The sequence below is a fragment of the Nelusetta ayraudi genome, unplaced genomic scaffold, assembly GCF_046127955.1.
Source record: "Nelusetta ayraudi isolate G7.1 ecotype Tasmania unplaced genomic scaffold, CSIRO-AGI_Nayr_v1 ptg000048l, whole genome shotgun sequence".
Classification (NCBI taxonomy): Eukaryota; Metazoa; Chordata; class Actinopteri; order Tetraodontiformes; family Monacanthidae; genus Nelusetta; species Nelusetta ayraudi.
The window spans coordinates 9,549,847-9,564,321 of record NW_027466098.1 but is presented as its reverse complement, the minus strand read 5'-3'; the positions used below and the strand labels follow the sequence as shown (position 1 = coordinate 9,564,321).

Below are 14,475 nucleotides of genomic sequence, written 5' to 3'. Positions count from 1 at the left end.
CTCGACTCTTGGGTGTAAAATAAAAGTGATATTTTTTATTTTATTTTTTTTAACAAATGTTCTCGTTTCGGCTAAAAGACAGTTCCTTAGTTTCACCACGAGGTGGCGACAAATCCCCTCCATCAAAAGGTGTCTCCTCCGAGGTCTCCGGCGTCCGTCTTAAAGTTTAATCCATTTTCTTTCGCCTCATCGCATATCCGAACCAAACGTTTATCACAGAAAGTAGAAATGTGTGTCCCTGCCCGTGGAGATCGCCAACAGACTCTTCTTCTCTGCCCACTGCTGCGACCTCAGGCATTGATTTCGCTCCCGCCCGCTGTTTACTTGTTTAGCCGTACTTTTACTTATTCTGTAGTTGTTGTTTTTTTTGTTGTTGTTTTTTAACCTAAGTAGTGGGATAGAGAAAACCGGAGTCAAATTCCTTGTTTGTCATGCACAAACGTGGTCAATAAAGCTGATTCTGATTCTGTAAGATTACCTGGTCAGAGCTAAAAACGTCTCAAAAAGCTTTTATTGGTCCCTCTAACCCTGTATCTATCTAATTGTATTGTTTCTTATTGAGCCGATCGATGTACTTGGCAGGGCTCGTTCCCCCTTGCGGGGGCGGGGTTAAGGTGTTAGGTGCGGGGCGGGCGGTGCCTATAGACAGACGACCATGCCCCTTTCTGCCCTCTGCTCGCTGCGGGGGGAAGAAGCGTGAACTTGAACGCAGCACTCGCTGCTCAGTGCGAGTCCAGACAGAAGGGCCCGTCCGTCCGAATAAGTCCGTCTCTCTCTCGGCTCGCCTTCATCCGGAGATCGCCGGGCTTCTCTTTCAAGAGGGATTTTGTTTGTTTGTTTGTTTGTTTGTTTTTTTAAAATCGCTCTGTTTTTGTGGCGTGGGGGTGGGGGCGAAGAAGCCGTGAGAAGAGGTGTCAAAATCGCGGAACGTCGTCGCGATGTCCAGACGCAAACTTGGGAGCAGACCGCAGCACCTGAGCGCAATTCAAGGTAAGCCGAGGAAGGAGGAGGGGGGGGGGGGGGAGCGTTGGTTGGAGAGGTGTCGTGCTACCGGCGATTTCTTGCGTTTTTACGCGCAAAAGAGAACACGGCCAGTCGGCCACCCCTCAGCTTTGTCTCACTGAAGATGTGCGCAATGCGTGGATGCGCGCTGGTGACCCAGTAGTGAGAAGAAGAAGAAGAAGAAGAAGAAGAAGAAGAAGAAGAAGAAGAGAGAGGGGGAAAAAAAAAACCCGAGAAGAGTTTAAGTGTAAGAAAGATTAGATTAGAGTCATGTGGGTGCAACACACTGACTTCTGAGTCCGTGATGGATTTCTTCTCTTTATTGTTGGCTGGATTTTCGATCCCCCCCCTTTTTTTCTGAGCGCGTATGCAAATATTTATATAAGGGACAGTAATTTTCTTGTCATGTTTATCCTGATGTGTGCTCTCTGAAAGCTGCGGCGGCGGCGGCGGCTCGGAGAGGAAGGACCGGTTTATTGGCACGCTGCTCTGAGGCTACAGGTCCGAACACGATGATTAATATTTCTGGGTTAGGACTGTGATCAAGTTTCTCCGCCGAGTCGGGGAAAACACACCAGGAAGAGGGGACCCAAGAGGGGGTCCGCGGGCCACCTTTAGCTGTCTTCTCACACTGCCGGTTGGCTCTCTGGAGGATGAAATAAATATAGGCTGCGCTTGATGCTCGCTGTCAGTTACAAAACAACAACAACACACGGAAGAAGAAGAACTAGAAAAATGGATGGATTTATTTTATTTTTTTCAGATTTATAAAGGTGAAAGAAAAAAAAAAATACTGTGATGACACGTGGAGGGAAATGGCCGAGACGACATACAGTCATTTGAAAACATACATACATATAAAAAGACAGAATGTACAGTTGTCTTCTGGAGACCAGTGGTGCGTGTCTGCTGCGACCACAAGCCCTGACTCAATCCTGTGTGTGTGTGTGTGTGTGTGTGTGTGTGTGTGTGTGTGTGTGTGTGTGACCGCGCCTTGCAAGTCTGCACAAACTGCGCGGCGGCTCAAAACAGGAAAGGTGGCATTTTTTTTTCTTTTTCTTCTTCTTCTTCTTCTTCTCTCTCTCTCTCTCTCTCTCTCTCTCTCTCTCTTCCTTTCTTCAGAAACGAGCCGGCGAGATCAGACCGACCGACCTCGCGCTGTTTGTTTTTTTGTCTGTACCCGTCCTGTACGGTAGCCGGCTCGGCCCGGGCAGGTGGCTGGAGTGCAGTGCAGTGCAGTGGGGTGGAGGAGGGAGGAGGGAGGAGTGGAGGTGTGCTCATGGACAAGTTGAGCAATAACTTACTGACCCGCCGCCACCACCACCACCACCACCACCCACTCCTACCTCCCCACCCTCCCCTTCCTGTCTACCTGTGAAACTTTCCGAAGACCTCGGTGTGTCCATTTGAAGCTTGTGTGTGCACATGCACGCAGCAAAAAAGAAAAGAAGCAAAAGCCCCCTCAGTGTTTCTGTCTGTTGACCTCCTCCACCACCACCGCTGCTAATCACAGACGATCATGTGTCGCTTTTCCTCTGCTTTGATTGGACGAGCGATCCTGTGGCGTTCGCATGCCAATGCTGTGTTCTTATCTCAGACACCTTTAGTTGTTTTTGTGTGTGTGTGTGTGTGTGTGTGTGTGTGTGTGTGTGTGTGTGTGTGTGTGTGTGTGTGTGTGTGTGTCTCTCTCTCTCTCTCTCTCTCTCTCTTTCTCTCTCTGTCTGTCTCTGTCTCTGTCTCGGCCTTTTTAATTGCGATTCACTTCCTGTTGAGAAACTTCTGCCTTGTGGCTGCAATGGGCAATTTGTAACTGTGAGTGAAGTTGGCTGGACCAGACTGTGGCCTTCACTGAAAGGCCCGACGCTTAGGATTCAGGTCGCATCTAGTTGTATGAAAACGCATGATGAGCAATCTCTGTTTTTATGTCTTTCTCACACTTTGAGAGTGAAGTCACGTCGCCCAGTGAGCAGATTCATTTTCTGGGTCACCTGTGACCACCTAGCTTGAAACCAGACTCCCTGTTTGTGAAAACAGAAGGTTTTTCAGGAGCTATTTTCTTTCTATTACGTTTCGTACCGATGGATCGCTGTATATGTTTAGCTTCTGGCCTCTAAGCCAGGAGTTTCACCTGTCTGCTTGACACAGATGTGTCGAGCGTTGACGATCCGCCACATGTGGGCAGTTGAGCTCCTCTTCCTCTTCACAGCGGCCTCAGTCGGTGCACGTCGGGGTGTTTTTTTCTGTTTTTTCTGGGTTAGTTAAAGGAAGTGGTCAGTACTGGCTGAGCAGGTTGGCCTCATTAAAAGCTTACAAATGAAACTAACACTTTGAGTCAGCAGCGACTGTGCGCTGCTCCGCCAAGGGTTTAACTGTATTCCTGTTTGTGCTTTTCACTCTTTGAGCTTCTTGAGGTGGCGTTAGCTTCGCGTCGAGCGGAACTTGCGCCGTCGCATTGATTTTCTGACGCTGCCGTTTTTTTTTGGGGGGGAGTGGTCAAAGTTTTGGTACTCTGGTTAGAAGTTCATTGGAAACTGCAAACTTGGAGTCTTGAATACATGCAGTGGACTGTACTGAGCGTGTACGATTTCTAGTCATCAACATATTGAACAAGTCAGAAGAAAGCACTACATGAAAGAGTTCCTGAGAGTAATGAGGCAATCTCAGATTGATCTCAAGGAGATTCTGCAAACCAGCATTAAACGCGCATCTTCACAATCAGGAATATGCACGGCTGCGTTCACCACTGACTAACTGCTACACCCCCGAACACGTGCGGTCAGCTTGGGCCACGCTGTTCGTGTCAGAGCGACCAACACAACCGCGTTGTGTGCCTGGACCAGCACGCGGACCAGGTGCTGGGCTGCTGTGGCTGCGTGTGGTTCCTACCCATGCAGCTGAGATTCCAGTTTGTTTGGTTTTTTGTTGTTGTTTGGCCAATGCAGATACAGGCTTCAGAGAGCCTTTCACTGATCTGCAGCGCCTCGAGAATCCAACAAAAGTCACTGATCTAAGCACAGATGTTGCGTGTCCTTGAGCAGTGGCAGACCACAGCCTCACGTTGTGATGTCGAGGAGGTGTTTGTTCAAAGTTGTGTTGAGTTGTTAAACGAATAAATGGTTAAATTTATTTTAAAGAAATCATTTTTTTTCGTGGACACGACCTACATGCTGAGCTCTGTTGCTCCTCCCACTGATGAAAGTCCTTATAAATGCGGCACCATTTATAATGTAAATAAACAGGCTTCCCTACTGTATACGGCCAGGAGTGTCAAACTCAAATACACAGTGGGGCCAAATTTAAAACTTGGACAAAGCCACGGGCCAACATTGATGTTTATTGAAAAGATTTTCCTCCGGATATGACAGTGAACCATTTCATATAGACCCAAACAAGTTTTGCTTCAACCTGAATATGGACCGAGCAAAGCTTAATACGAAACAATAAATCAAATTTCAAATGACAAAAACCCATCAAAATAAATGTTCTTATTTGCAGGACTTTGATTTAAATTTCAACATTAACCTTTTTTTCGTGGGCTAATAATAGATGTAAAAATAACATGACAACAAATAAACCAATTAAGTAATAACAATAATGTCCTTGAATGAATGTCCTGTCCTGGCTGACTTGCCAAAATACCAGCAGAGCATTCTGGGATTTGTAGTATTAGCGGTACAGTGTATAAGACCAGCGGGCCAGCAGATGTGGTCCGCGGGCCAGAGTTTGACACCTATGGCGTACACTTTATTGCAAAGACGCATCGTTGCAATAAAACATAATCTAATAGTTTGACGCTGCCCTTTATAATGCAACCTTTCTGCCAGAACGCCCTCAGCCTCGCTGACTGAACATCACATCATTTATATATTTCTGTTGTTGTCCATCTGTTTTCTCTTTAGATGCCACCGACGAGCAGCCTCAGCCGCCGCCGCCACCACCCCCGCCGCCCCTGGCACCTGCGCGGGCGCCGGCCGAGGGCAGAGACCTCCTGACCTGCGGCCAGTGCAGCCGGGCCTTCCCCCTGGCCCACATCCTGGCCTTCATCCAGCACAAGCAGGGCGACTGCCGGCGCTCGCAGGGCCGTGGCCCCGGCGCCGCGCCGCCCTCGCCCGCCGGCCGCGGCCGGCAGGGCGTCCCCGGGGGCGAGCCGTGGCCGGGCTACATCGAGCTGCGGAGGGGGGCGGCCCTGGACGGGGCGTGGGGGGAGGAGCCTGGCAGAACAGGTGAGCCAGAGGAAGAAGGAGAAAGGAGAAGAAGAAGGGGACAGGTTGCTAATTAGCGACTCTGACCCCCCTCCCCCGACACACAAACACTATTATTATATATATATTTTTTACAACCACCCTCTACTTAATTTAACAACTCAGCCCCTCCCACCCCCGAGTCCAGCTCATTAGCTAGCCGTTGCCATTAGCAGAGCCGCGCGGGTAAGTGACGCGCCGGGGTAATTGCGTGGAAAGGAGCGTTTGGAGGGCGCAGTGGTGCGGGGGAGGGGCAGGGAGGGGGGGTGGTGGCTCCCCCCGGGGGGGCTTCACGCTGGGCAACCAGGGCTCCAGGGCGCCTTTCCCTTCCCGCTGGCTGTCAGTCTCAGAGGTGGAGAGCGGTGGCCAGGTAAACAGAAAGCTGCTGCGGCCCCTGACGACAGAGACCAGCAGCGTGGCCTCTGCTCCTTCAGAGGAAAACAAACAGACAAGAAGAAGAAGAAGAAGAAGAAGAAGAAGAAGAAGTACATTTTCCTCCATTTTCCAGTTGCCTTTTCCCTTTTGTTGTGGCGCGTGATGGTCGTGGCGGTATGAGACGGTCAGAGGAGAGGATGCCCCCCCCCACCCCCCCCCCACTCCCCACACCACCACCTCCCCCCTGCTGTCATGACAGCGTAAAGGAGGACATTGCATCATGTGTCTCTACCCCTGTTCCGCCCTGGGCCGAGCCGTCGCCGAGCTCCTGGGAATCTCCTCCTCCTCCTCTCGGCTTCTCCTTCATCTAAACACATCTTCTTCATCATCATCTTGTTTTGTCCCGTCCCCCCCGTCCCCCCCGTCCCTTTCTAACATTTGCCACGTCTTAAGCCGCCTGGAAGAACGTCGTGTTTTTAGCGCCGATTACGCGGAAGGGTTCATGTTTTTATTTTTTTCTTCTTTGCTGTTTGTGTGACTGTCTTTTTTTCTTTATTTTTTTTTCTTTTTTTTACATTTTGAGGCCCAGCGCGTGACGTTCGGTTGGGACGCGCTTGGCACGAAACGTAGCGGAATGATACACATGTATATTCATGAAAACTGTCCCAACAATAATGCCTTTGCTGTTTACGTAAAGAGCAGCAGCTCCTCCGGTAAGGAGGCGTTCACGTTGCGCCGCCGCGTTCCTGCGGTTTGGATCCTCGACATCACAGCCACTTTCAGGCATGAAGTCGAGCGACCGTGGATGACACGAACGTTATTTGGCGTTATGCTTTTCTCACGATTGGACGCTGCGAAATCTTAAACGAGTACATCGTAGCGGCAGACGTGAACCACTGGCTAGCTAGTTAGGAACTGTTGATATTTTATTGGTCTCCGGGAGAAATTCACATTTGCAGCAGCTTGAAAAGGGTTCTCGTGTGATAAAAGGTATGCAGTGTTCTAAACTATCGTATAAAAGTACGGCATGAAATGAAAAATAACAAAAATAAAATAAAATAAAACCTGATGCTTTCTGAATATACATGTGTATATAATATATATATACATATATATATTTACACATACATACATTGCAGTTGCATTGCACTAAATCAGTCTGAAGGAATTTTGTTTTATTTTTGACTAAAAGAATAATAATAATAATAATAATGATAGATTTTTATTCATAACGCACTTTCCATCTGTGAGCAAATCTCAAAGTGAAGGGGATTTTGGAGGATTTGAAGGTGTCGCAGGTGAAGGAGGAGCGGCGCCGAGGGGAAGCGGGCGTCGAAGGTGGCGGTGGCACTCGGTGCTGCTGGCAGCACGGCAGACACGTTTCTAATAGGTGCGAGCGCTCCGTTTGCATATTTTGAAACTCTCGGTCCTTACGCACACGCACACGCACACGCGCACACGCACACACACACACTTGCGCGCGCTGCCAGTTGCTTCCTCTGTGCAAGACTCGGGGGACTGGAGGCGCGAACCGTTTCCGTTTGTCCACGAGGCGGCTCGTCTCTCTGCTTCGCTGTCTTTTTCATCTCTCTCTCTCTCCCTCTCTCTCTCTCTCTCTCTCTCTTTCTGTCGCTCCGTCAGAGGCGAACGCCACGTTGGTGATATATCTTTCTTTCTTTTTTTTCGCCGCCCGCAGGATTATACAACAAACAGAGCACGTGCACGGGCGTGAGGTGGTGGTGGAGGAAAGAGCAGGGCGAGCAGGTGAACAGCAAAGTGGCTGAAGAGTTTGGCTTGAAGTTCTACTCTTGGTTGGGAGCGTGGCGGTGCGTTTTCGGGGGGAGGGGGGGGTTCGGGTTTTACTCTCTCGCTTTTCTGAAGCCCCTTTTTCTTTCTGCTCCGACTTGCCGACGGCGAGGCAGTTTTTCAGATCGGTTGAGTGAAAAGGAAGTTCTCGCTTTCACATCTCAACTCTGAGACGACTGAAACGGAGAGAGCGGTTATCCCACAACACAGACAGGCCCTCTGCCTGTTTTCTGTACGGCGGCGGCGGCGGCAGAGGGGACGGCGGCGGTGGGAAGGGGTTGGAGGGGTGGTGGTGGTGGTGGTCGGGGGGGGGGCGAGGAGAAGCGGGATGGATTACTGGAGAGCCGCGTGCATCTGTCTCCTTCCCTTCTTATTTATTCTCCTTGTTTGTTTTTTTCTCTCTCTCTCGCTCTCTCGCTCTCGCCCCCTCCCCTCCCCTCCTCTCACCGTCTTTACTCCTTCCCTCATCTTCAACACACTTTCACTTTGCCCTCATTCAATTTCTCGCCCCCGCTCCCTCCCACCCCCTCCTCCTCCTCCTCCTCCGCCTCCTCCTCCTCCTCTCTTTTCTCCTCCCTTCTGCCTCCCGAGGGAAAAGAGATTCTGCCTGCTGCTCGTTAGCGCTCCCAGCCAATCTGCATTTTTAATTAGTAGTTATTGCTTCTGCTTAATATTCAAGTGCTACCCCGGGCCAAATGGGAATCCTTACGCACAAAAAAAAAAAAAAAGAGAGGGAGAGAAAAAAAAGCGGGGAGTGAGAGGAGAGGAGGGGAGGAAAGAGAAACCGGCTGGGTATTGTGTTTCACTCCAGGACCCTGAGACAAAGCCCCCCCACCCCACCCCCAAACCCCCACCACCACCAGCAGCACCCCCACCCATACACACACCCTCTCCCTCTCCCTCTCCCTCCCCTCCCGCGTGCCCCCCTCAGGGAAAGATTTGGAAGGTTTTGGGTGGAGGGGTGGAGGAGGGTGGTTGGGTGGGGGTGTGTGTGTGTGGGGGGGGGGTTACGGACGGGTGAGAAGACTCGGGGGTTGGAGGATGGGTCTCAAGTACAATCCAAAAAGAAAGGGGGTGACATATTTTCGCGGGTGTCTCACGCCGACCCCCTCCACCCCGTCACCTCCCACCCCCACCCCCACCGCACCCCCACCGCACCCCCACCCCCTCACTGCCTTACTATCTTTTTTTAATCTAATTTTCTTTCTCTTTTTTTATCTCCTGAGCTCTGACCTACCTATCTCTCTCTCTCGCTCTCTCTCTCTCTCTCTCGCTCTCTCTCTCTCTCTCTCGTCCTTTTGCTCTCCCTCTCTCTCTCTGCGTTCACTTTGTGGAACAAGTATCTCAACTTGTGCCTGGGTGTCTCCTCGGGCTAGGTTAAAGGACATGAACACCGGCGCTCCTCTCGTCTCCAGACAGAGGGAGGGAGGGAGGGAGGGCAGGCGAAGGGGAGAAAGAGACACAGAAAGAGAGAGAGAGAGAGTAACAGTTGCTCTCTTTTTCATCCTCTCCCCCTCTTCCCTCAGCTCTCCTCTCGCCCCCCCCCCTCCACCACCCTTCCCCTCCAGTGAAATACAGAAGGATTTGACTTGAGGAAACATGAAAGAGGCTTATACCAGTCGGCTTTGAACCTCTCCGCTAAAAAAAAAAAGAGAAGAAGAAGAAGAAGAAGAAGTGTTTTCACTCTCAATTTGGGGATCTTCTCTCCGATTTTGATGTATGCAGAAAGGCCCTCGTTTGTCAGGCGGGCTGAGTCAGTGCCTCATTTGCATAAAGCGTTCATTTTCCGCGTTCCGCTAATTAGCAATTTGCAGCTTAATTGGAGAGTGGATCTCTGTTAGGAGACAAAGCTATGCACATTTAAAAATATCTCCAGATGTACCCGGCGACACGTCCCTGTCTGCCTTTCAGCAGCAACCCCCCCCCCCCCAACACACACACACACACACACTCACACACACGCGCTGCTTCACAGGCTACTTAGATAAAGTTTCCTACTGTTCTCTTCTCTTTTTTCCTTCCCGCCGTTCTTCACCTCGCGCTCACTTTTGCGCTCGCTCCTTCTGCCAGGCTTCGCTTTCATCATGCCCCCCTTTTTACACGCGAGTTTAAAAGAGCACCACAGTCAATATTTATATGTTCACAATGGATCACATGACGGGAGCCCCCCCCCCTCCCCTCTCGCGCCGCGATGAAGACTCTAGATAACGATCAGTGAGCTCTTTTCAGTTTCCTGCAGCTCCACGAGGTCTTCAAAGTCGCTTTTTCATTCTCAGCCGAAACTTCTCTCCTGTGCCGGCGGCGGCGCCGCAGAATAAAGACAAAAGGGCAGACAAAGGCAAAGTTTGCTTGATGGCTCGGATGGGGACGCTTGTCAGTCGCCGGAGAGACTAAAATTAGAGATAATTAAAGGGTGAATACCTGACACACCAAAGAGGATGTGGACACCAAAACAACTTTATTTAAATAACAATGCTGCCCTTTTAGAAACAGCGTTTGTTTATTTGCCCCGGTGGACGCAGCAAAGCTCCTGCAAAATAACCCCTTGGCCAAACTTCTCTCACAACAACGTGTCTGCAGAGTAACGTCGGCCTCTAATTTAACGACGCAGATGTGGAAAAAAAAGTGCCTGTGTTGCTTTCTTTGCTCACTCGTTTGCTCTAGAAACTCATTTCCGTGATGTCATAAAGGGCACCGGCTCTTTGAGACTGCGCTTTAGTCGCGTCGAACATGTGGAAAGTGCGGCAAATCATTTGAAACAAAAATCCACACTTGCACCAGGTTAATATCCACCTGTATATGTGACAAATGTAAATAATTTTTTTTTTTTTCGTGGGAGGCTGTAAACAGAGGGATAAATATGCTGTTTTCTAGATATCTACAGAGGTTTTTTTTTCAAGTAACTGTGTCTCAAAAGACAGCTTCAATACGGCTGAAGATGCAGAGAGTCGTGCAGCCAGTCGCCTGCTAACTCCGCCTTTTACCCCCTCTTTGTTTCCCCAGCGTGTGACGAGCCCTCCTACTTCACCTGCCAGCAGTGCGAGGGCCTGTTCCCGTCCGCCTGGGCGCTCCTGCAGCACGCCCAGCACACGCACGCCCTCAGCATCTACCAGGAGGAGCAGCAGCAGGCCGAGCTGGCGGCAGGGAGGAGCGAGAGGCGACGGCTGACGGAGCAGAAGCCCCCTGCTGCCACTCTCGACCCCCGCCACCTCAACCAGGCTCTGGCCTCGGCCTTTCACGGCCGCCCCCGCCTGGCCAAGACCAACTCCCCCTCCCCCACCTCCACCTCCACCTCCTCCAGGAACATGCAGGCTCTGAACTTCTCTCTGCGCCTCAGGGAGCTGGCCAAAGGAAACGGCGGCAGCAGCAGAGGCTCCTCGCGGGGCTCCGCCGGGGGCCTGGCGCCCTCGCCCTCCTCCTCGCCGCCGGCTGCCTCGCCCTTCCCCCACACCGGCCACGGCAATGCGGTGCTGCCCGCCCGCCACCACCGGACTCAGGCCTGCGAGCGGCCGTACCACTGCGGGGTGTGCGGCCAGGCCTTCGCCCAGAGCGGCCAGCTGGCCCGGCACATCAGGTGCCACCACCGGGTGGGCGGAGTCAGCGGCAGTGGGTACGAGGCGGCGGAGATGGTGGCTGTGGTGGAGGAGGAGGAGGAGGAGGAGGCGGCAGGGATGCAGGTGACGAGGGGAGCGTTTCAGCTGCAGGACGTGAAGGCTGCGCCGCCCCTGGAGCTGGACCTCAGCCTGCCGCGACACCCGGCAGTCGCCGCCGGCCTCATGCTGCTCAGTGCTCAGCGCCGGCCGTCCGACCAGGAGCTGCTGAGGCTCTACCGGCACCAGAGGGAGGGGGAGGAGGGAGAGCAGGGGGAGGTGGAGGGCCAGGCGGCGGAGGAGGAAGAGGAGGAGGAGCCGCGGCACACGTCCTCGCCCTGCGGCAGCCCCTCGGAGGGCTCGCTGGAGAGCGGCGAGACAGGCGGCAGCGGCGAGAGCGGCATCGCCAGCGGCAACTGCACGCCCAAGCGGCCGGCCGACGGAGGTGCGGGGGCCGGGGGAGAGGAGCCCATGGAGGCGGAGTCTGTGGCGGCAACGGCCGGGATGTGGAGCTTGGCCAACGAGGCGGTGCAGGACTGGCAGCGGGAGAACGAGAGGAGGGGGCTGGGAGCGGCCGTGGGAGTGGCAGGGGCCACTAAAGCTGCCAGCAGCAACGCCGCCAGCTTCACCGCGTCGTCCGGCGGCGGCCGCAAGAAGAAGGACGAGTCGTGCGAGTACTGCGGCAAGCAATTCCGCAACAGCAGCAACCTGACGGTGCACCGACGCAGCCACACGGGCGAGCGGCCGTACCGCTGCGGCCTCTGCAGCTACGCCTGCGCGCAGAGCTCCAAGCTGACGCGCCACATGAAGACGCACGGCGCCCGCGGCACCAAGGCCTCCTTCTTCTGCCAGCTGTGCTCGGTGCCGTTCACCGTCTACGCCACGCTGGAGAAGCACCTGAAGAAGGCGCACGGCCTGAGCCACGCCAGCGTCGGGGCCTACGCCCAGGCCAGCGCCGCCGACGCCCTCGCCGCCATGAGGAGGGCGGAGGGTGAGGCGGTGGCGGCGGTGGCGGTGAAGATGGAGGAGGACGAGGAGGCAGCGGAGGGAGCTGAGAGCCGAGAGCTGAGGAGCCCGGAGGAGGAGGGGGAGGCGGAGGAGGAGGGGAGCGCGGCGGAGGTTGGGTACGAACCGCCAGCAGGGGGCGACGCAGAAGCGGGGCCGTTAGCTTTGACTACAACTACGCTGTGACGCCCCCCCTCCCGCCGCCCAAAACCCCCCCAACAGAAAGCACCGTTAGCTGGCAGGACTTTCGAAATCCAGAAATACAAAAGTCCCCCCCCCCTGCAAATAACTATTCTCCAGTCAAACTTGAAACTTGAAAAAAGTTCCCCAGAAAGTTAGCTTCACCGTTAGCTCGCAGGACTCCCAAAACAATTCCTCCTCCCCGAAAAACAAAATCCTCCAGTCAAAACTTGGAAAATAAGGATGAAGCCACACACACACACATACACACGCACACACACACACACACACACACACACACAGAAAACACTGCGAGCTAGCAGGACTCCCAAAGTCCAGAAATCACAAAATCCCCCTCCCGCCAAAAAAATCCTCTAGTAAAGATTGGGGAGGGGGGGAAGAAGAAGCTCCCCCACCGCACCTCCACCTCCAAGCCGTGCTCCGAAACAAAAGGCCCATGACATTCAAACGAGGGGGGAAGGGGAGCGGTTACCCAGAGCCGCTGAACAGGAAGTGAAGCGCCACCGTCCGCGCTCGACAAACAGGAAGCTCACCGACGCGTCGCAGCGCGGGAGGCGGAACCTGCAGTTGCGATTCAGATCTGCGGCAAGCCAACGCCGGACAGCAGGTGCAGGCAGGCAGGCAGGATTCTGAAACCACAGTCACTTTGCTGCAGTGCGACGGACGCAGAGGAAGGGAGTCGTGTCGAGGCGAGCAGTAGCCTAGCCTAGCCTTGCGCCTAGCTAACTTTCACCACCAGCAGCAGCAGCAGCAGCAGACGGAGGGGAGGTCAGGTCACGCTGCCTCGCTCGCGCCCGCTCTCTGCTTCAGGAAGGCCTTTTAAAGGCCGAACGGGGGCTTCTGAAGCGGCCGGCGAGGGGGCGAAATAATTCCAAACACTGTCCGCCTGCAGTTTCTCACCCTCCTCCTCTTAAAGGCGCTGGCTTGTCACAACACTCGGCCCCTTCGTGATAATGTTTACAGGGGCTCACGTGGCCGGACGAGGTTTTCTTTTCTCCTGACTTGCGTGATACTATGTGCCAGTTGACTTTCATTTGTTTTTTTGTTTTTTTAATGATGCACGCAAGTCTCACCTGCTCATGTTTTTTGTTTGTTTGTTTTGTTCAAACACAATTTAGCTTCTATGCATAAAAAAAAGCTGCAGTTTTACCTTATATGTGAAACGGGTGTGAATTGTTTTTTTTTTATATATCATTCATATCATTGTGACAATTATCTCTGGCTTTTTTTTTTCTTTTTTTTTTCTTACTGTTTACATAAATGTAAAGTGCCGGACAGCTTCAAAAGCCTGTGCATGCTTTGCAGCCATTTGAAACTTTTTTTTTTTTCCTTTCTCCCTTCTGTGCTCGAATTGTTCTTATTTATGACTGCTGCATGTAGGTGGCTGTGTACCTAATAACGATAATTAAGGAAAAAAAAAAAAAGGAAAAAAAATAGTAGTTCCACTGCTGTCCTACAGGGTTCAGAGTTTGAGGCAGTAGCTGAGTAGCTGAGCGGTGGAGTTTGATTGGCAATAAGCACTTGGGGGGGTTTGAGCGCGTTTTGTTTGAGTTTGCGCGCAACGTTTGCGTGCGCACAATCTCCTCAGGTGACGCGCGGTCTTGAACGCGCCCGCCCTGCGGTCTCCTCACTGTAGCGCGGCCCGGCGGGGCGGCGAAGGCCGCGCGAGTGACGAGTCGGTCGTTGAGTTAAAGTCGGGGGTTTGGTTTCGAGAAGCACAAGCTTGGCGCGTCTCGTCGTTTTTTTTTTTGCAAATATCGCAGGGTGAGATAAAAAGGGCGAGTGAGCCGAGTCGGGGAGAAAAAAAAACACAATCTGATTCCATGACTGTGACGACTATCTGTTACTAGAACTGATTTTTCTATTTACATTCATGTCAGGGACAACCCAGTGTGTGTGTGTGTGTGTGTGTGTGTGTGTGTGTGTGTGTGTGTGTGTGTGTGTGTGTGTGTGTGTGTGTGTGTGTGTGTGTGTGTGTGTTGAATGAATGAATGAATGAATGAGTGTGTGAGTGTGCGCGTGCGTGCGTGTGTGTAATGAATGATATGCTGTAAGCGTTCAGGGATATTATGTACATAGATTGCCATTCTTGCTGTTTCTTTACCTGTTATTGTTATTAATATTGACACCCCCCCCCCCCAGCATTGTCGCTGAACACTGGCTATTGTGAAACTGTACCGCTCTGCTGTCTTTGTAAACTCGACACCATTTTGTAATTGAGGAGCCTCAATAAAAAAAAGAGAATTGGGGTGAAA

The 14,475-nt window shown here is 52.5% G+C and overlaps 1 protein-coding gene across 1 annotated transcript; it reads left to right on the top strand.

Moving 5' to 3' along the window:
- Window positions 1-664: 664 nt before the first annotated feature.
- znf296 (zinc finger protein 296) lies at window positions 665-14,475 on the top strand. The gene is made up of 3 exons (XM_076036168.1): window positions 665-990; window positions 4,902-5,225; window positions 10,428-14,475. The coding sequence occupies exons 1-3, from the start codon at window positions 939-941 to the stop codon at window positions 12,203-12,205; spliced, it is 2,154 nt and encodes a 717-aa protein (XP_075892283.1). The 5' UTR covers window positions 665-938; the 3' UTR covers window positions 12,206-14,475.

Coding starts and splice junctions, on each gene's coding strand:
- znf296 (XM_076036168.1), top strand. CDS start 939: ATGTCCAGACGCAAACTTGGGAGCAGACCGCAGCACCTGAGCGCAATT. Junction 991..4,901: donor GCACCTGAGCGCAATTCAAG/GTAAGCCGAGGA, acceptor TTTTCTCTTTAG/ATGCCACCGACGAGCAGCCT. Junction 5,226..10,427: donor GGAGGAGCCTGGCAGAACAG/GTGAGCCAGAGG, acceptor TTGTTTCCCCAG/CGTGTGACGAGCCCTCCTAC.